Source organism: Pseudopipra pipra, chromosome 3 (assembly GCF_036250125.1).
Source record: "Pseudopipra pipra isolate bDixPip1 chromosome 3, bDixPip1.hap1, whole genome shotgun sequence".
Lineage (NCBI taxonomy): Eukaryota > Metazoa > Chordata > Aves > Passeriformes > Pipridae > Pseudopipra > Pseudopipra pipra.
This window is the reverse complement of record NC_087551.1, coordinates 47757806-47774753: the sequence shown is the minus strand read 5'-3', so window position 1 is coordinate 47774753 and position 16948 is coordinate 47757806. Positions and strand designations below refer to the sequence as shown.

At 38.0% G+C, this 16948-nt stretch overlaps 1 protein-coding gene across 6 annotated transcripts in view; it reads left to right on the top strand.

Moving 5' to 3' along the window:
* The window catches only part of MAP3K4 (mitogen-activated protein kinase kinase kinase 4), a 68953-nt gene that overhangs the window by 26026 nt on the left and 25979 nt on the right, over nt 1–16948 (top strand). For all 6 annotated transcript variants that reach the window (XM_064648984.1, XM_064648983.1, XM_064648985.1 and 3 more), the window contains exons 5-14: nt 3268–3414; nt 5565–5722; nt 6122–6238; nt 6659–6758; nt 6845–6928; nt 9133–9399; nt 11248–11397; nt 12408–12569; nt 15113–15246; nt 16807–16885. In XM_064648984.1, coding sequence (XP_064505054.1) covers nt 3268–3414; nt 5565–5722; nt 6122–6238; nt 6659–6758; nt 6845–6928; nt 9133–9399; nt 11248–11397; nt 12408–12569; nt 15113–15246; nt 16807–16885 — 1398 coding nt within the window. The remainder of the gene's footprint in view (nt 1–3267; nt 3415–5564; nt 5723–6121; nt 6239–6658; nt 6759–6844; nt 6929–9132; nt 9400–11247; nt 11398–12407; nt 12570–15112; nt 15247–16806; nt 16886–16948) is intronic.

The following is a 16948-nucleotide window of genomic DNA, read 5'->3' as shown; positions in this document are numbered from 1 at the left end:
ACTGGTGCAGCCTCACCTTGAATATCTTATGCAGTTTTGGGTGCCACAATATAAGAAAGATATTCAGCTATTAGAAAATGTCCAAAGGAGGGCAACAAAGATGGTGAAGGGCCTTGAGAGGAAGCCGTATGAGGAGTGGCTGAGGTCACTTGGTTTGTTCATCCTGGAGGAGACTGAGGGGAGACCTCATTGCAGTCTTCAACACCTCACAAGGGGAAGCGGAGAGGCAAGTGCCAGTCTCTTCACTCTTGTGACCAGTGACAGGATTCAAGGAAATGGCATGAAACTGAGTCAGGGGAGGTTTAGGTTAGATGACAGGGAAAAGTTTTTCACCCAGAGAGTGGTTGGTCACTGGAACAGGCTCCCCAGGGAAGCGGTCACAACACCAAGCCGGACAGAGTTCAAGAAGCGTTTGGACAACTCTCTCAGGCACATGGTGTGATTCTTGGGGTGTCTTGCACAGGGTCAGGAGTTGGACTCAATGATCCCAGTGGATCCCTTCCAACTTAGCATATTCTATGATTCTATGTCTGTAAGTATCTGAAGGGAGGGTGTCAAGAGGACAGAGCCAGGCTCTTCTTGGTGGTGCTAAGCAGTAAGACAAGAGATACAGGGCAGAAACTGCTGCATGGGAAGTTCCCCCTGAATATGAGGAAGATCTTTACTGTGCGGGTGACCAAGCGCTGGAATAAATGACCCAGAAAGACTGTGGATTCTCCCTCACTGGAGATATGCAAGAACCATCTGGACACAGTCTTGCACAATGTGCTCTAGGATGACCCTGCTTGAGCAGGGAGTTTGGACCAGATGACCCAGTGTGGTCTCTTCCAACCTGACCCATTCTGTGATTTCAGGTCCTTGTTAGGTCAGATCCCGAATACTTGCAGTGAGAGAGGGATTCCACTACTTCTCCAGCCAGTCTGTTCCAGTGTTTAATTTTTCTCCCAGTAAAATGGAGGTTTTTTTGCCCTTATATTTAGACAGGATTTCCTTGAAGCAGCTTGTACCTGCTGCCTTCTGTGGGGTCACCATGCATCCTTGTGAAAGGAGTGCCCTCATTTTCTCTGAAACTACCCTCTAGGCATTGGAAAAACGTGATGAGATTCTCTTTGCGTATTCTTTTCTCAAGGTTGAATAAACCCAATCCTTTGAATTGTTTGTTGTACAGAAGGAACATAGCACAGTCTTGGTTTTGTAGTGACTGACCTAGTGGGCCCTACTTGAGGCACTGAGACCTTTAAGTGTTTCCTGCTCTTTGGTACTATTTGAAATGTGTAGGAGTACAGTTTGATTGTATCAAGCATACTACTCCTGTTACTCAACTTTTCCAAGGTGAAGTTAAATTTTTGTACTACTAGCAAGTCAGTTATATTTAAGAAAAATAAATCTGATATTCAATTGAAAGTATACACACAAAAAGAAAACTAACACAGATTATATGCTTCTTACAATGTGCTTTTTCTCCTCTCCTTTCTCTCTAGCTTCATTTTTAGCCTTCTTGTCCATATTTCACTTTCAGCACTAGCTTTGGTAATCCTGGTGATGCTGTAATATCAGAGAGTTGTTCTCTTTTAATGGCAATTTGCCATTGTTTGGTTGTAATGTGGTACCTGAAGAGTTCAAGATGGTTCTCAAATTCAGTATTTGTGCTGAGAATTGGATGGGCATATGTGCATGTGGGTTATTTCTGTTTAGTCATTAAATTAGGTATTGTTTGTCTTGCCCCATCTGCTTTGAGAAAATGATTTATTCTATGAACTCCCTAAACAAAAAGCAACCCATCACACAAACCAATAATAGTGATAATATTTTTAGTTTAAGCTGTGCATTTTTTCATGTGCTCATTATACACTGTATTTTTGTTTGCCTGTTGCCTTATGAGTGTCAAAAGTTGACGCTTAAAATTAGAACTACAGGTTTTTTGTAAATCCTATATTCTGTTATTTAATAGCATGTCCCTATAAAAGAGTATTATTTAAATAAAACCCTATATTTTTAATGAAGTTTAGTGAGTTTATTTTGGAATAGACTTGGATCAAATGGCAAAAAAAATCCCTATAGGTTAACACAGAGTAAACTGGATGTTATTGACTGGAGAGTGAAAAAGCACGTTAATTTTTAAATATATGACATGTTAGGGATATAAAAGTGTTGCTTTGGATTTCTACCTTATAAAAAGTTACTTGTTTTTTCCTTTTCCATTGAACTTGCTAAGTTTCAAACACAGAGATCAGATTATTAGCTTTGTTTCCTCTGCACACTGGGGAGCGAAACATAATGTCTTCTGGACTGTAAAACATTCCAAAGACTCTTGTTGTACTAAGAGCATTCTTATGTTTTTTGCTGTTGTGCCATTATCATTTCTCATACATTGACTCCACTATATTGATATATTACTTTACCAGGATAGCCATTGTAGAAGATTTTTAAAAGCATATTATCCAACCAACAATTCCCTTCCCTCTGACCCTCCAAACCTCTCGTCCTGTCTCTTGATTTAATGAAGTTGTTGCTCAGAAAAGATCAGGGATTGTCAGACCTGAAGACTAATAACGATTTCAGAACCATACACACTGAACACTGGAAGGACTTCTGAAAGAAAGGCATTTGTTAGTGTAGGTTTGAAAGCATCCTTGCTCTTTGTGTTTGTGCATGTCTCTTGAAATAAAGACTAAGCCTTCAGGGAGGGGTGACAGCTGTTTGGCCAAAGGCAACCACTTCTACATTTGCTCATGTTAGTTTTACCCAGGGAAGCAACAAAAAACCCCATGATCTATTTTCAAATCTGGTATGGATTTTGGAGTTATGGGCATCTGCCCAGTCGATTAATAGTGAATTTACTGTAGTAAAACATGTCCCACAGGTCTCTAAGCATATGTAAAACACATTGCGTATTATTCCTGACTTGCTTGCATTTAAACTGGTGATATGATGACTGTGAGCCCTTTTGCCCCTTTATAAATTAATTATCCATTAAGTTGCTTGCTGTGGCCCTGTGCAGGGAGTAAAGTCTGAGACATCTGCCTCCATCTTCATTTACAGTTATGTAGTACATAATGGAATTGCAATTAAATAATTCTGGAAAACTAGTCACATCTTTTCTGCAGATATGTAGAGCAACCATATTCATTTCAAAAAGCTGTAGAAATCACGTAGTGACAAACTAACTTAGACAAAGTGAACTGACAAATTAAGCTTTCAGTTCCCAGGGAGAATTTAAGAGTAATGTCTTGACTGATGGCAGTTTTTTTTGTTTTTCTCTTGCAGCTAGTGAGAGAGTGTAAGGAGGTTTTGAAGGGTGGTCTGTTAATGAAGCAATATTACCAGTTTATGTTACGGGAGGTGTTAGATGACTTAAAAAAGATTGATTGCAACATTGATGCTTTTGAAGAGGACCTACATAAAATGTTAATGGTAAGCTTCAAAAAGGAGAGTCCAATTAAATGTATTAATCTGAATACTGCTAATAGAAATCTGTTAAGTTAGGTGTAATTAGTGGGAGTTTTTTGGGTCTTGGTGGTTTTTTTTTGTTTGGTTTTGGTTTTTTGGGAGTTTTTTGTTTGTGTTTTTGTTTTGTTTTGTTTGGCTTTGTTTTTGTGGGGTTTTTGTTGTTGTTGTTGTTATTCTACTTTGATATAATGTTATTTATTGTTTTAATGGACTTGTAAAGGTAACAGAAGCCAAGGCTGTCTTAGCAGTTATTTTAGCAATACCCATTTTTGTTTACTGAACTGTGGTAAAATATACTTGTAAATAGCCTGTATTTACAATAAAATGGTTCATATATAGATCTGTAAATTCAATACGTTCAAGCTAAACTTTTAATAAATTTTTTACATCGAATAAAATTAAATACGATTTTTGACTAACATAATCCCTTACTGTCTTGATATTGCATTCATGCATTATTGATACCTTATTTTAATGTGTATTCATTACTACAATTAGTTAAATGTACATTTAAAAGAAGTATTTTCAGGAAAAACACTGGGCCTCTGCAAGATCCTAAATGAAATATATTTTTAGTAAATTTAGTTTAACAAGCAGTCACATTCAAGGCAACAGTAATTTATTCTTCTGCGCTTTGTCCTTATTATTGAGAGGCAAAAAAGACAACCCAAGATATACCTCAGTACCTCATCACTAGTGTTTTGTCAGCAGAGCTGTTGGCACCATTTATTGCTGAGCATTCATGTATTTTTTCCATTATGTGCTTTTCAGTGGTGAAAATGTAGTTTTACCTAAATTTTCTTATGCCCCATGGCTGCCTTTATCTGCATCTGAAATTTCTATACATTTATAGCAGAAATTGCCTGGCTAGGTGAAAGTAAAATGGTTCATCTTGTTAATTTTGAAATTCCTTACCTGTTTTGTTTGTCCCCAGTATGAGAGACATAGACCTGCTCAAGCAGGTCCAGAGGAGGGCTGTAAAGATTATCACAGGGCTGGATCACCTTCACTATGAGGACAGGCTGAGTTTGGGTTGCTCAACCTGGAGAAGAGAAGGCTCTGTGGAGACCTTAGAGCACCTTCCAGTACTTAAAAGGGGCCTACAAGAAAGATGGAGAGTCTAGTGATTGTCAGGGAAGGCAGTGATGAGATGATGGGTGGTGGCTTTAACTGAAAGAGGGTAGGTTTAGATTCGATATTAGGAAGAAATTCTTCACTGTGAGGATGGTGATGCACAGGAACAGGTTGCCCAGAGAAGGTGGAGACGCCCCATCCCTGGAAGTGTTCAAGGCCAGGCTGGATGGGTCTTTGAGCAACCTGGTCTACTGAAAGGTGTCCCTGCCCATGGCAGGAGGGTTGGAACTGGATGATCTTTAATGCCTCTTCCAACCCAAACCATTCTATGATTCTATGATCTTGGCATTATTACAGTGTTGTCTGAAAATACTTGAAACCAATAGAAAGTATCTTAACCATTTCTAAGGAGAAATATTACTGTATGTTATGGATTACTGAACTGAAACAAATTACAGTTAATTTTTTGGCATCCCATATGATCCTGAAGGGCAGATGTTTGAAGAACAATTGTACTTACCTGGATTTTTTAAAACAGTATTTAAATAAAGGTGAGAGATTAGAATTGATATCAAGGAACACAAAGTGTAATGTACAATTTCAAAAAGCTGTTTATTGCACTTATCCAGAAGGGTATGTTCCAATAAAACCTTTTGGAGGAATCCAGTCAATGACAAATATAGAGACTGTTATATATATATAACAGATATAGAAACTCTGGCCACTGTGAATATGCACTGATAAAATGGTGAATAGCAGTACAGCAAGCAAGGTGGTGATACTGTCGATATTTTCAGAAAGGTATTGTGGAGACATAGAGTTTAATACTTCAGTAGCACTTTCTATTTCCTAAGCCATAAATTGCATCTTTTGCATGGAAACATGGAGCTCATTTTCAGTCATAGCAAATGAAAATTGTTGTAGAAATACCTTCTAAAAATTGTGTAATGCTGAGATTGTTTGTTGATTTGAGAAGTTCTATTCCTTAGTTGCATGTTAGATAATAATTTCTGTTTTAAATTACCTCTTTTCTTGTACAGGTTTACTTTGATTATATGCGAAGCTGGATCCAAATGCTGCAGCAGTTACCTCAAGCATCTCATAGTTTAAAAAATCTGTTGGAGGAAGAATGGAATTTCACCAAAGAAATAACTCCTTATATAAGAGGAGGTGAAGCTCAAGCTGGAAAACTGTTTTGGTAGGTTTTATTTAATTACTCTGATTATGGTGTTGATTTGTACCAGATAGGTATTCAAGTCAGCAGTTGTTCAAGGTTCCCAGATTGGACTTCTTGAGGCCTCAGTAAGCAGCTGATAGTCTTTGTGAATTTATAGATTATTACAATAACTGTAGCTATAGGATGCAGTTTGTGCAGGTGGCCTTGACTCTGGCTATAACAGAAATTACTGCTTCTATGGAAAGTCCTCATTCATGCTAGCCCTGTGCACATAAAGTAACTGAGGGTCCCAAGACGCTGCTTGTTTCTGTAGGAGGACTTGGCAACACAGCTCTCTTGCATTAGACAGAGTAGGAAGAAGTTTAAGGTGCTATGTTACCGGAGTAAGACTCTGAAGTTCCCCCATTTCTGTTGCTACAGTGATATTGCAGGAATGCTGCTGAAATCTACGGGAATTTTTTTAGATTCTGGACTACAAGACAGTTGTGATGAATTTTGGGCCAGTGCCGATGACAGTACTGCATCAGATGAAATCAGGTATTAAGCCCTTCGGCTTAATAATAACAAACACACTTACTCATGTTTCTATACCTCTGACAGGTACATAATGTATTTTACTTCTTAGAATACAAACTTTGTAAATGCAAAGCTCCATAGACTTTATTGCTGTATTTTTGTGTGCAGTAGTAATGAACTATCATTTTATTTGTTTGAAATGTAGTAACCTTCTCTTTAGTTGAGGGGATGAGAGATTGTTTATGTAATGATATTTAAATTAAATTTTTTTATTATCAAAAATATGCACAAGGTCAAGTTATTTGTCAGCTGCTTGCAAATATTTATCTTCTCTATGCTTTATTTATTAACATATATGTAATAATTCTTATTTTCGAGTGGCTATATAAATGCAATATTATTTATTAAAACATTGTGACTTCATTTCTGCCAATGTTTCAGGAGGTCTGTTATAGAGACCAGCCGAGCACTGAAAGAGCTGTTCCATGAAGCTAGAGAAAGAGCCTCCAAAGCTCTTGGTTTTGCTAAAATGCTGAGGAAGGTAAGTTAACAGAGTGTCATCTTATTTATATGCTTTAAAGAAATTTAGTCTGAAAGCATATTCTTTTGTTTTGTCATTACTTGCAGGACCTTGAAATAGCAGCAGAGTTTGCATTGTCAGCCCCTGTGCGAGATCTTCTGAATGCACTGAAAACAAAAGAGTATGTGAAGGTAAATTCACATAGGTAATAAGGTTTAGAGGCATGAAAGTGAAGTGAGGATGCTAAGCAAAAATGTCAAAGGATATTGACATGATTTCTGTTTTTTAATGGGCCATCTCTCTCAACATTTAAAGTGTCATGAATTTAATATTGAATTGTGGTAGTCAAATTATTTTTTGTACTTGTGTTTGTGTGAGTGGGAATGCTAGTCTGTGTTTTGGGAAATCCATGTCTTAATCCCTTGTTTTCACAAATATTCTCTTTGTGACTGAGGAAAAACCTTTTTCCTTCAGCAGTACTTACTCATTTGTGAGAGGGGGAGTAATAACACTAAGTAGTGAGTGCTATGAAACAAATGCTTTCAAATTTATAAGGTAAATGGACATGTTTAAGTAGATAATCTGAGACTATGGACCTGTGTTTTGCTTCTATAAAGCAAAAATATTATAGTGGAGATCTTCTCTAACAAACTTCCTTGAGAGTACTAAGAACATGAGAAATGCATGGACCATATTCTGTTCCAAAATAACTGTTGCTAGAAAACTGTTGTACAGCAAAAGTAAGTTGAGCCCTTGGTGCTTGATATTTACTGCACAATAAATTTCCACATCTGTGGTGTTGCAAAATTCCTTAAAAATTCCTAGGTCAGTGAGTCTTTATTGTAGTTTGAATTTATGTAAGTCATTTGCTTCAGCAGATCAAATGTATTTGGATCTGCTGTTCTTTTTTATCCTTCCATTCATTTAATATATGTGTAATTCCTGTTTGGGAAATAATGCTCTAACTTTTGCATGACAAAATTCTTGTTAGATTTATATAAACTTCTGCTAAGAATAGAAATTTCTTCAAGGGGAGACCATCAAGTTCATAAGAGAGAAGTTCATAAAGCATTGTTAAGTACATGGATGAAACATCTGGCTCAGCAGGGCACTGGTCTGTGAATTGTGTAAGAATCAGAAAATGGCCAGGGAAATCAGTATATATTTACTTTTAAAAAATATTTTCCACCAAGTATCAACTCTTGGCAGCTTTACGACACCATATTAATTTTGGTAGACCTTTCAGTTAAAATCATGTCATTGTTCTTATGCACGTTTTGAAGAAAAAATTGAATCTCAAGTTTGAAACATTTGTGGGTTACATGATCTAGATAGGTAATTTGATTCTCAAGATTTATCCCTCTATGTGTATTAATTCTCCCATTTTTTCACCACTCAAAATGACACACATTTTGATGATGGACACTTTAAATATTGGCCCTCTAACATCATGTAGGGAGTTTAAATTTTTAACCATCTTTTCAGTCAGATGCTCATTAGTTTTGGGAATCTAATTTAACTTTCAGTAACAACCATCTAGTTTTTTGCATTGACCTATAGATAATAATGGTTTTAAAGTATGTTTGCCTAATGGTAGAAATGTTGAGTCCAATATTTTGTGTTTCAAACCACCACACTTGATGACATCACAGTCTGAAAAGAGAGAATTAAACTTCACTGTGAGTCAATCACCTCATGTCAGATCAAAGTATTGACTGTTTCACTGTTTTCAGTCTGTTTCTGATGCCTGACTGGGTTAAAGTATTGCTACCAATGTGACAGATATAATCAGAAGTAGTTTTTCAGTAGTATCAGTGGTATTTTATTAAGAGAACTCTCTTAGTGAACTTAATTAATCTAGCTTTCATTAACACTAAAAGAGCAACTGATACTTTTTGAGCCAGATTTTTCTTTACTCTTATCTTTTGTAGCCATTGAGAGATGTGTGGATTCTGAAGGAAATTTTTATTCTTTTAATAGTGCAATCTTAAAAATTTGTGCATCATAAATCTTAAATTACTGTTGACTAATTTACTTTTTAAAATGTGTATGTAGATATTATACATATGTATGCACAGATACATAGTATATGTGTGAAAATGGACTTTTTTGTAACAAGATTCCTTTAGAAAAAATATGTAGAAGGATCAATTGAAGGTACAAGGAGAGATGTCACTAAAAATTGGTGATCTAGTGGATTGAAAAATACATTATTAAATATATTGCATTTTAAATTTTAGTGCAAAAATGGCTGGATGTGTTGTTTTAGTATGCATATAGTACAGGTTTTTAGGATGGAAATTCTCACGTTGCTTAAATAAGATTACATACATCTACTTTATCTATTTTATATATCAGAGAAGAGACTGAGAGATTTTAATTTTTTTTTCTACAGATACAGATTCCTGGACTCGAGAGTTTACAAGTATTTGTACCAGATAGTATTGCAGGGGAAAAATCTGTGATTTTGCAGCTCCTTAATGCAGCTGCTGGAAAGGATTGCTCCAAGGATTCAGATGAGCTTGCATATGAGGCCTATTTGCTTATGACCAAGCACAGTGACAAAGACCATGAATTAGATGACAGCTGGAGTGCATGGGAGAGTCAGCCAGTCAAAGTAGTGCCACAGGTAGAAACTGTTGATACACTGCGCACCATGCAGGTGGGTTTGGTCTTTTTCCCCGCTGTTCGTGATCTCCAGACTTCTATGAATGCTTACCCTGTCAGATTAACTGCAGTAATTTAAGTGAGGCATGTGTCCTTTTGTAGGTAATAAAGTTAAATTTAGGGATAGGATTGATTATAAATTGTGTTAAATGCAAATATTAATGGGATTGTAGCATTTCTGGGCAGGATTAATCTCTACAATGTGCATTTTTCAGGGTTGGACTTTATTATAAAGAGATACTTTCAGTATTTAGTTGGGTGTTCAGTATCAGAAGTGTGGATAAGACTTGAAAACTACCTTTTGTTAAGAAGTCACCAGTCTCCAAGAACATGTTGTGTTTGTGTGCTTTCCACATGCTGAGGTGTGAAACCAGTTACTTTTGATCTTGGTTGAATTGTGACATTTAATGTTAAGTTTCTGTGGAAGTTACTGGATGTTCAACAGTTCTGCAGGAAGAAATCTTTCCAGTCACACTTTCCTTCATCCCAAGCCAACAGGCGTTCCCTGGCAGCGGTTCTGCAGCACTCTGGCAGCTGAGCCAGCTGCAGCTCCCTGCCCCTCCTATTCTCACATCCTTATGTTAAGCTAAGTGAATTTTCCTTTTGGTATGTCATGCAGTTCAGTGGATCCCTACCATAAATTGACTCTACTGTCCATGAAGAGAGTGACTTTCCATGTCACTGTGCATGGCCTTTAGCGTTCAGAGGGCTCTAGCAATTACAGGCAGTTGAAAAAATCACTCCTGTACATACTGCTGTTTTTAATGTGCAAGTATGTTACTTCTTGTTTGCCTGTTGTTCAGATTGAACAATAAATAATACCCTTTGATTAAGTGCTTAGAAGTTCATTGGACTTCTAGCAAAGTTAGTATTTCTTTCAGAAAATGAAAACACCAGTAGATGAAATTTGGTTTGCAGATGGTATTCTGACATATTTAAGTGCACGTAAAACACTGTCTTTGTATGTGTTTATACATGTATAGCACTGTCATTAGTTTTTTTAAATCCAAGATTGAAAGGTTAGGAAGTAAGAAGTCTTTCAGACAGATTGTGTCCTGTGTTTAAAAAAACCCCCATGTTTTGATTGCAAACTAGAGAAGATGTAAGGTGTTAATTTAAAAAATACTCATCAAATAAAAGAACGCCATCAACACTTGAAGAATTTTGAGCATGAGATGAGGTATTGAAAATTGGGATGAAGTAGGTCCTGTTTTGTGAGTGACTTGTTGCAGATGCATTGTCTATAGCTTGAAATCAGCAGAGCTTAGTACATGACTCAGTGCTACAGCAAAGGCAGCACTAGCTGGGACTGTGTTTTTATAGACTTCTGCAGTATCAGAGCTCTGGTTTCCAAATCCTATTCTTACATATTGATAATTTTCAAAATTTGAGCAAATATTGTGTGTTAAATCTATGCCTTTCCCTATACTTTGTCCAGAAGTATATCGCATTTCTTGGATAAAACCTGTTTTTGTGATGGTTGTTACTTCCATCTGCTTTGAGAAAATAAAATACTTTTGCTTAGCTACCACTTCTTTTGTGTATAACTAATCTGAAGATAATTTAATACAGTGTGTCCCAGATTTTTCCGGAAGTGAATAGGAGTATATTCCCCTTGAAAACTTGCTGTGGCATTTGCCCTGATGGAACTCTGCTCACAAGATGACAGTTTATTGGGTTTAGTTGCCAGCATCAAGCTTTTCTGTGTCTTCATGAATAAGTGACAAGAGAGGTCTTTAATATTTTAGAATTTAAAAATAACTGGTTGGAATCTGGTGATATGGGACACGTTTTTATAGAGGCAGTTTTGTTTATAAGAACTAGTGGTGTCTTGTTCTTCTAGGTTGATAACCTCCTCCTTGTAGTCATTCAATCTGCCCACCTTGTGAGTCAGAGAAAAGCTTTCCAGCAGTCTATTGAAGGGCTCATAACTCTGCGCCAGGAACAGACATCTAGCCAACCAATCATCGCCAAAGCTCTACAGCAGCTAAAGGTAAGCAATGTGAGATTATTAGTCAAAATTGATGGCCTTTGCTCACTGATAAGTAAAAAGTGGAAGAAGATTCAATTGCATATTCTGCAGTTGTAAGGTATGTGCCAATCCTTTGTGGACTTAACTTTCAGTACAATTTTCATTCTGTTTTTGCAAATGACTTGAGTGTGTTTTTGAGCTATATTAGTGTAGTCACTTCTGCACTTGGTAACTGGAAAACAACTCCATAATGCAAATGAAATATTCATAGCAACAGAATGAATGCATCTTTGTATGAGAGCACAATTGAATTGAAAGAAAATGTGTGATTTTGTTAAAAAGAAATTCTGTCAAAATCAATGATCTGCAAGAAGCAACTTTTCCTATATTTGAACATGGTTGCTTTGGGATGTAAAAGTGGGTAGTCTGTTTATTTTCTCTTGGTTTTGGCTTGGGTTTTCTGTTTCTCTTTATTTTGTGTATGACGGTTTGTTTGTTTGTTTGTTTTTGTTGCATGAGGATTTTCTTTGGTGGGTTTGGGGGTTTGTTTGTTTGTACTCTGGAGGACCCAGAAAAGCAAAGATTTGTTAGGTTGAAGTGGCAGCCTGGAGTCCCTACATTCAGTAGAATCTATATCCATATACCAAGGTGAAAATAGAACTAAAGACTTGGTCACATTACAGATAGTAAAACTCATTTTCTCCTTTCCCATCTGTCTGGTTTTGGTTGGATGTTTTTGTTTCATTTGGGGGTTTTTTGTTGGTTTCCCACTCGGCCTTTTGCTGTCTTTGTTTTTAAAGTTAATCTCATGCAAGCAAACAAACTTTATTACAGTACTTAAGTTAATTATAAGACTTGCTTAATGCAACTGCTGGAAAGTGTTTATTTTTCCAAGATGAATGAATTCTTGTGGCATTAAAGTACATTTTCATTTAAAATAATGTAATTGTTAGATTCATGTTTGTCTTAGTCTTGTCAACTGGAGAATATAAATAACACTTTGCTCTCCATCCCTTTTTGTTGTTACTCAGAATGATGCATTACAGCTATGCAATAAGATAAGCAGTGCCATTGATAGAGTTGATCACATGTTCACATCTGAGTTTGATGCTGAAGTTGATGAATCAGAATCTGCCACTTTGCAGCAATACTACCGGGAAGCCATGATTCAGGGTTATAATTTTGGGTTTGAGGTAAGGAAACAAAAACTTAATGACATGTGTGTCTAGTAGTTTTGGTAAGAACCAGTTGAAATTTCTGGTTTTGCATTGGTGCAAATAAGGTAATTAATAACTCTGTGGAAATACAAATAATTAATAGAACCAGATAATTATTTAGGTTGAAAAAGACCTTTAAGATAATCAATTTCAACCATTAACCCAGCACTACCAGGTCCACCACTAAAGCATGTCTACATCTACACATCTTTCAAGTACCTCCAGGGATGGGGACTCAACCACTTCCTTGGGTGGCCTGTTCTAATGCCTGACTGCTCTTTCAATGAAGAAGTTGTTCCTAATATCCAGTCTAAACCTGACACAATTTGAGGCTGCTTCCTCTTCTCCTAATGCTTGTTACTTGGGAGAAGCAACCAACACCCACTTCACTACAGCCTCCTTATAGGTAGTTGTAGAATGCAGCAAGATCTTCACTGAGCCGCCTTTCTCCATGTAAGCAACCCCAGCTCCCTCAGCCACTTCTCATAAGACCTGTGCTCCAGACCCTTCACCAGCTCCATTGCCCTTCTCTGGACACACTCCAGCACCTCAATGTCTTCCTTGTAGTGAGAGGCCCAGAACTAAGCACAGTATTCAAGGTGCAGCCTCACCAGTGCCAAGCCAAGTACAGAGGGACAATCACTGCCTTAGTCCTGCTGGCCACATGGTTGCTGACAAATGCCAGGGTGCCATTGGCCATCTGGGCACACTGCTGCTCACGTTCAGTGGCTGCTGACCACCACCTTTTTTGCTGAGCAGCTTTCCAGCTGCTCTCTCCCTTGGCTGTAGCACTGCATGGAGTTGTTGTGACCCAAGGGCGGGACCTAGCACTTGGCCTTATTGAGCCTCATACAGTTGGCCTCGGCCCAGCAATCCAGCTTGTCCAGATCCCTCTGCAGAGCCTTCCTACCCTCCAGCAGATCAGCACTCTTGTGAAAGTTAGTGTTGCCTGTGAACTTACTGAGGATGCGCTCAATCCCTTTGTCCAAATCATCGATAAAGATTAAGCAGGACTGGCTGCAAAACTGAGCCCTGGGGGACATCACTAGTGACTGGATGCCCATTGAATGTAGCAACACCCAACACCATTCTCTGGGCCCCACTGTCCAGCCATGTTTTTATGCAGCGAGCAGTGCACCTGTCAACACCATGAGCCACCAGTTTCCCTAGGAGAAAATGTGGCACTGTGGAAAACTGATGTCAAAAGCTTTGCTAAAATCTAGGTAGATGACATCCACAGCCTTTCCCTGATCCACTAACTGGATTACCTTGTCATAGAAGGAGATCAAGTCAGTAATGTAGGACCTGCCTTTCACAAACCCATGCTGGCTGGGCCTAATCACCTGGTTGTGTCCTGTACTTGTTTCATGATAGCACTCCAGATGATCTGCTTCATAACCTTCAGACCGACAAGTCTGTTGTTGCCTGGATCCTCCTTCCAGTCCTTCATGTACATGGGCCACACATTTGCTAATTTCTAGTCAACTATGACCTTCCAGTTTAGCAGAACATCATAAAAATATGGGTTGATTCAGAAGTCTTACATGAAAATAATTGGAAAACAACAGATGAATCTGTTAAATCTGATAAATATATTAAGTTAGCAATGCCTGGAACTCTAAAAAGCTTTTAAGAACTTGATGATTTCAGGTGTAGTCTTGTAGACTCTGCTTCTTCACAGCATTTTAGATGAAATCAGAATCATTAAGGTTAGAAAAGCCCTCCAGGATCATCAAGTTCAACCTTGGATTGAATGCCATCATGCCTGTTAAACCATATCGCACAGTGCCGCGTTTACTCATTTTCTGAATACTTCCAAGGACGGTCACTCCACCACTCTGTGGTGTAACTTGGCTTGTCACAGTTTTTCAGCCTAGAATAGCATAATAGTGTACTATGAGGCATTCTTTCAAAGTTTATGGTGGTTCCTTAATGCAGTGCATATAGCTTTTGAGTGCCTGCCTTAGAGTGCAAGCACTGTGTTATGCTCAGATGCTTTTAGTGAACTATTTCACTATTTGTTTCCTATGCACTTTGTAAAAAATTAAGATTTTATCATACCTTAACATACTTCTAGGGATAGTCTTATAAGAAACAGTATTTATTTGATTTTTTAAATGTACATGTATAGCTATCCCCTAATGTTACCTGCAGTATAACTAAAAATAAACACTACTTTGCAGTTCAGTCTCTCATTACAGAACTGAGCGTTCATGTAGGATGTTTCTTCAATGATGTGTGTACACTATTAACCATCAACACTCGCCTGACATGCACAGAAGAATGCAGTATGGCTCAGTGCTACCCCTCACTATAACATATTTTGTATCATATACATTTCTTGATTTTATTTTTTTCCTATAAATAAGCAACTGCTTGCATAAAATAATTTTCTTTAAGAATAAGATGTGATTTAACATATTATAGAGTTTTTTTAGCCTGCAAATACTCCAGTGGATATTGCAAACAGTACTTTTGTTCTTATTAATACGTGAAAAGTAATCTTTAGTTTCTTACAGTACCATAAAGAAGTTGTTCGTCTGATGTCTGGAGAATTCAGGCAGAAAATTGGAGACAAGTATATCAGCTTTGCCAGAAAATGGATGAATTATGTGCTAACAAAATGTGAGAGTGGCCGAGGCACTCGACCCAGGTAACAGCCAACTTGTTACTGCCATGATAGTTTTTGGAAGAGCTGAAGGCTCGGGCTCAAAGAGTTGGAGAAAATGGACTGACATCTGGCTGATGGCCAGTCACTAGGGTGTTCCTCAGGGCTTAATTTTAGGGCCAGTTCTTTTCAGTGTTTTTATCAATGATCTGGACATAGGAGTTGAGTACGTACAAAATGAGTTTGGTAATGATACTAAATTAGGAGAGCCATTGGTTCCCTTGAGGGTTCTGGTTCCCAGAGAGAACTTAATAGATTAGGAGTGCTAGACAATTACCAATAATAATTCAACAAGGATGAATGCCAGATTTTGCACCTGGGGTGCTGTAACCCTGGATGTACATAACAGATCTGAGGCCAAGAGTTTGGAGTGCAGCCCTTCAGAAAGGAATCTGGGGGTTCTTGTTGATGGTAAACTTTGAGTCAGCAATGGGCCCTGGTGGCAAAAAGAGCCGGCCATATCCTGGGATGCCTTAGGCACGGTATAGCTAACGAGTTGGAAGGAGTAGTAGTACCACCATACCACCATACTGCATTGGTGCAGCCTCACCTTGAGTACTGTGTGCATTTTTGGGCTCCCCAGTCTAAGAAGGACATAAAAATATTGCAATGTGTCTAAAGAAGGGCAACAAAGATGGTGAAAGGACTAGAAGGCAAGATGTAATTAGGAATGCTTAAGGATACCAAGTTTGCTCAGCTTAGGAAGGAGGAGACTCAGTTGCTGTCTGCAAGTTCCTCATCTCTCTGCTGACAGGACTTGAGGAAATGGCTTAAAACTGTGTTAGGGGAGGTTCAGATTGGGTATTAGGAAAAAGTTCTTCACTGAAGGAGTGGTCAAGCCCTGGAACAGGCTCCGCAGGGAAATGGTCATGGCCCCAGGCCTCTCAGTGTTCAAGAAACATTTGGACTATGCTCTTAGATATATGAGCATATATTGAGTCTTATATTGCCTTGTGTGAAGTCAAAAGCTGGACTCTGATGATCCATGTGGATCTCTTCCAACTCAGGATATCCTATGATCTTATTGATATTTTGTCGATTGCAGCTGCTAATTCTAGTAGGTTTAAGAGGAATCAGTGGGGGAGAGCAAGTGGCTGAAGACACAACTCACTCTAGCCAAGTTACTTACTTGTTTTACTTTACCAGTCTAGGACATGAAACCACTGATGCACAGTCACTGCTGATCAGATAGTTGGGAAATCTTTAGCATCCTTTCAGTCTTGTTTCAGAAAGGAAAATTTAGGCAGGGAATGTAGTGGTTTTGCTTGATGCTCTGAAACATACTGTGGGTGAGTTGATGATACTGTTTCCTGAAGATAGCACACATATGGGTTGAGATATCTAGCATGGCCTGCCCACTTTATTTGACAGTGCCTTTGCTAAAATCAGACTTTATCTGTATGTAACTGGGTAAATGTATTAATACAAGTTAAAATTTTTACTGTTTACGTATTAGTCCAACTGTCATGGACATGGTTGAAACTCTTATGATGGCTTTAGCTGAAGAAGACTTCATTTCCTGTCTTTTCTTTTTCTTTGAGATAGATGGGCAACTCAAGGTTTTGATTTTCTTCAAGCCATTGAGCCAGCATTTATTTCAGCTCTCCCAGAAGATGATTTCTTGGTATGGAAAAAGTTATTCTACTTATGTTTATTTGTAAATGCTTGTAAAGCTATCAGTATATGT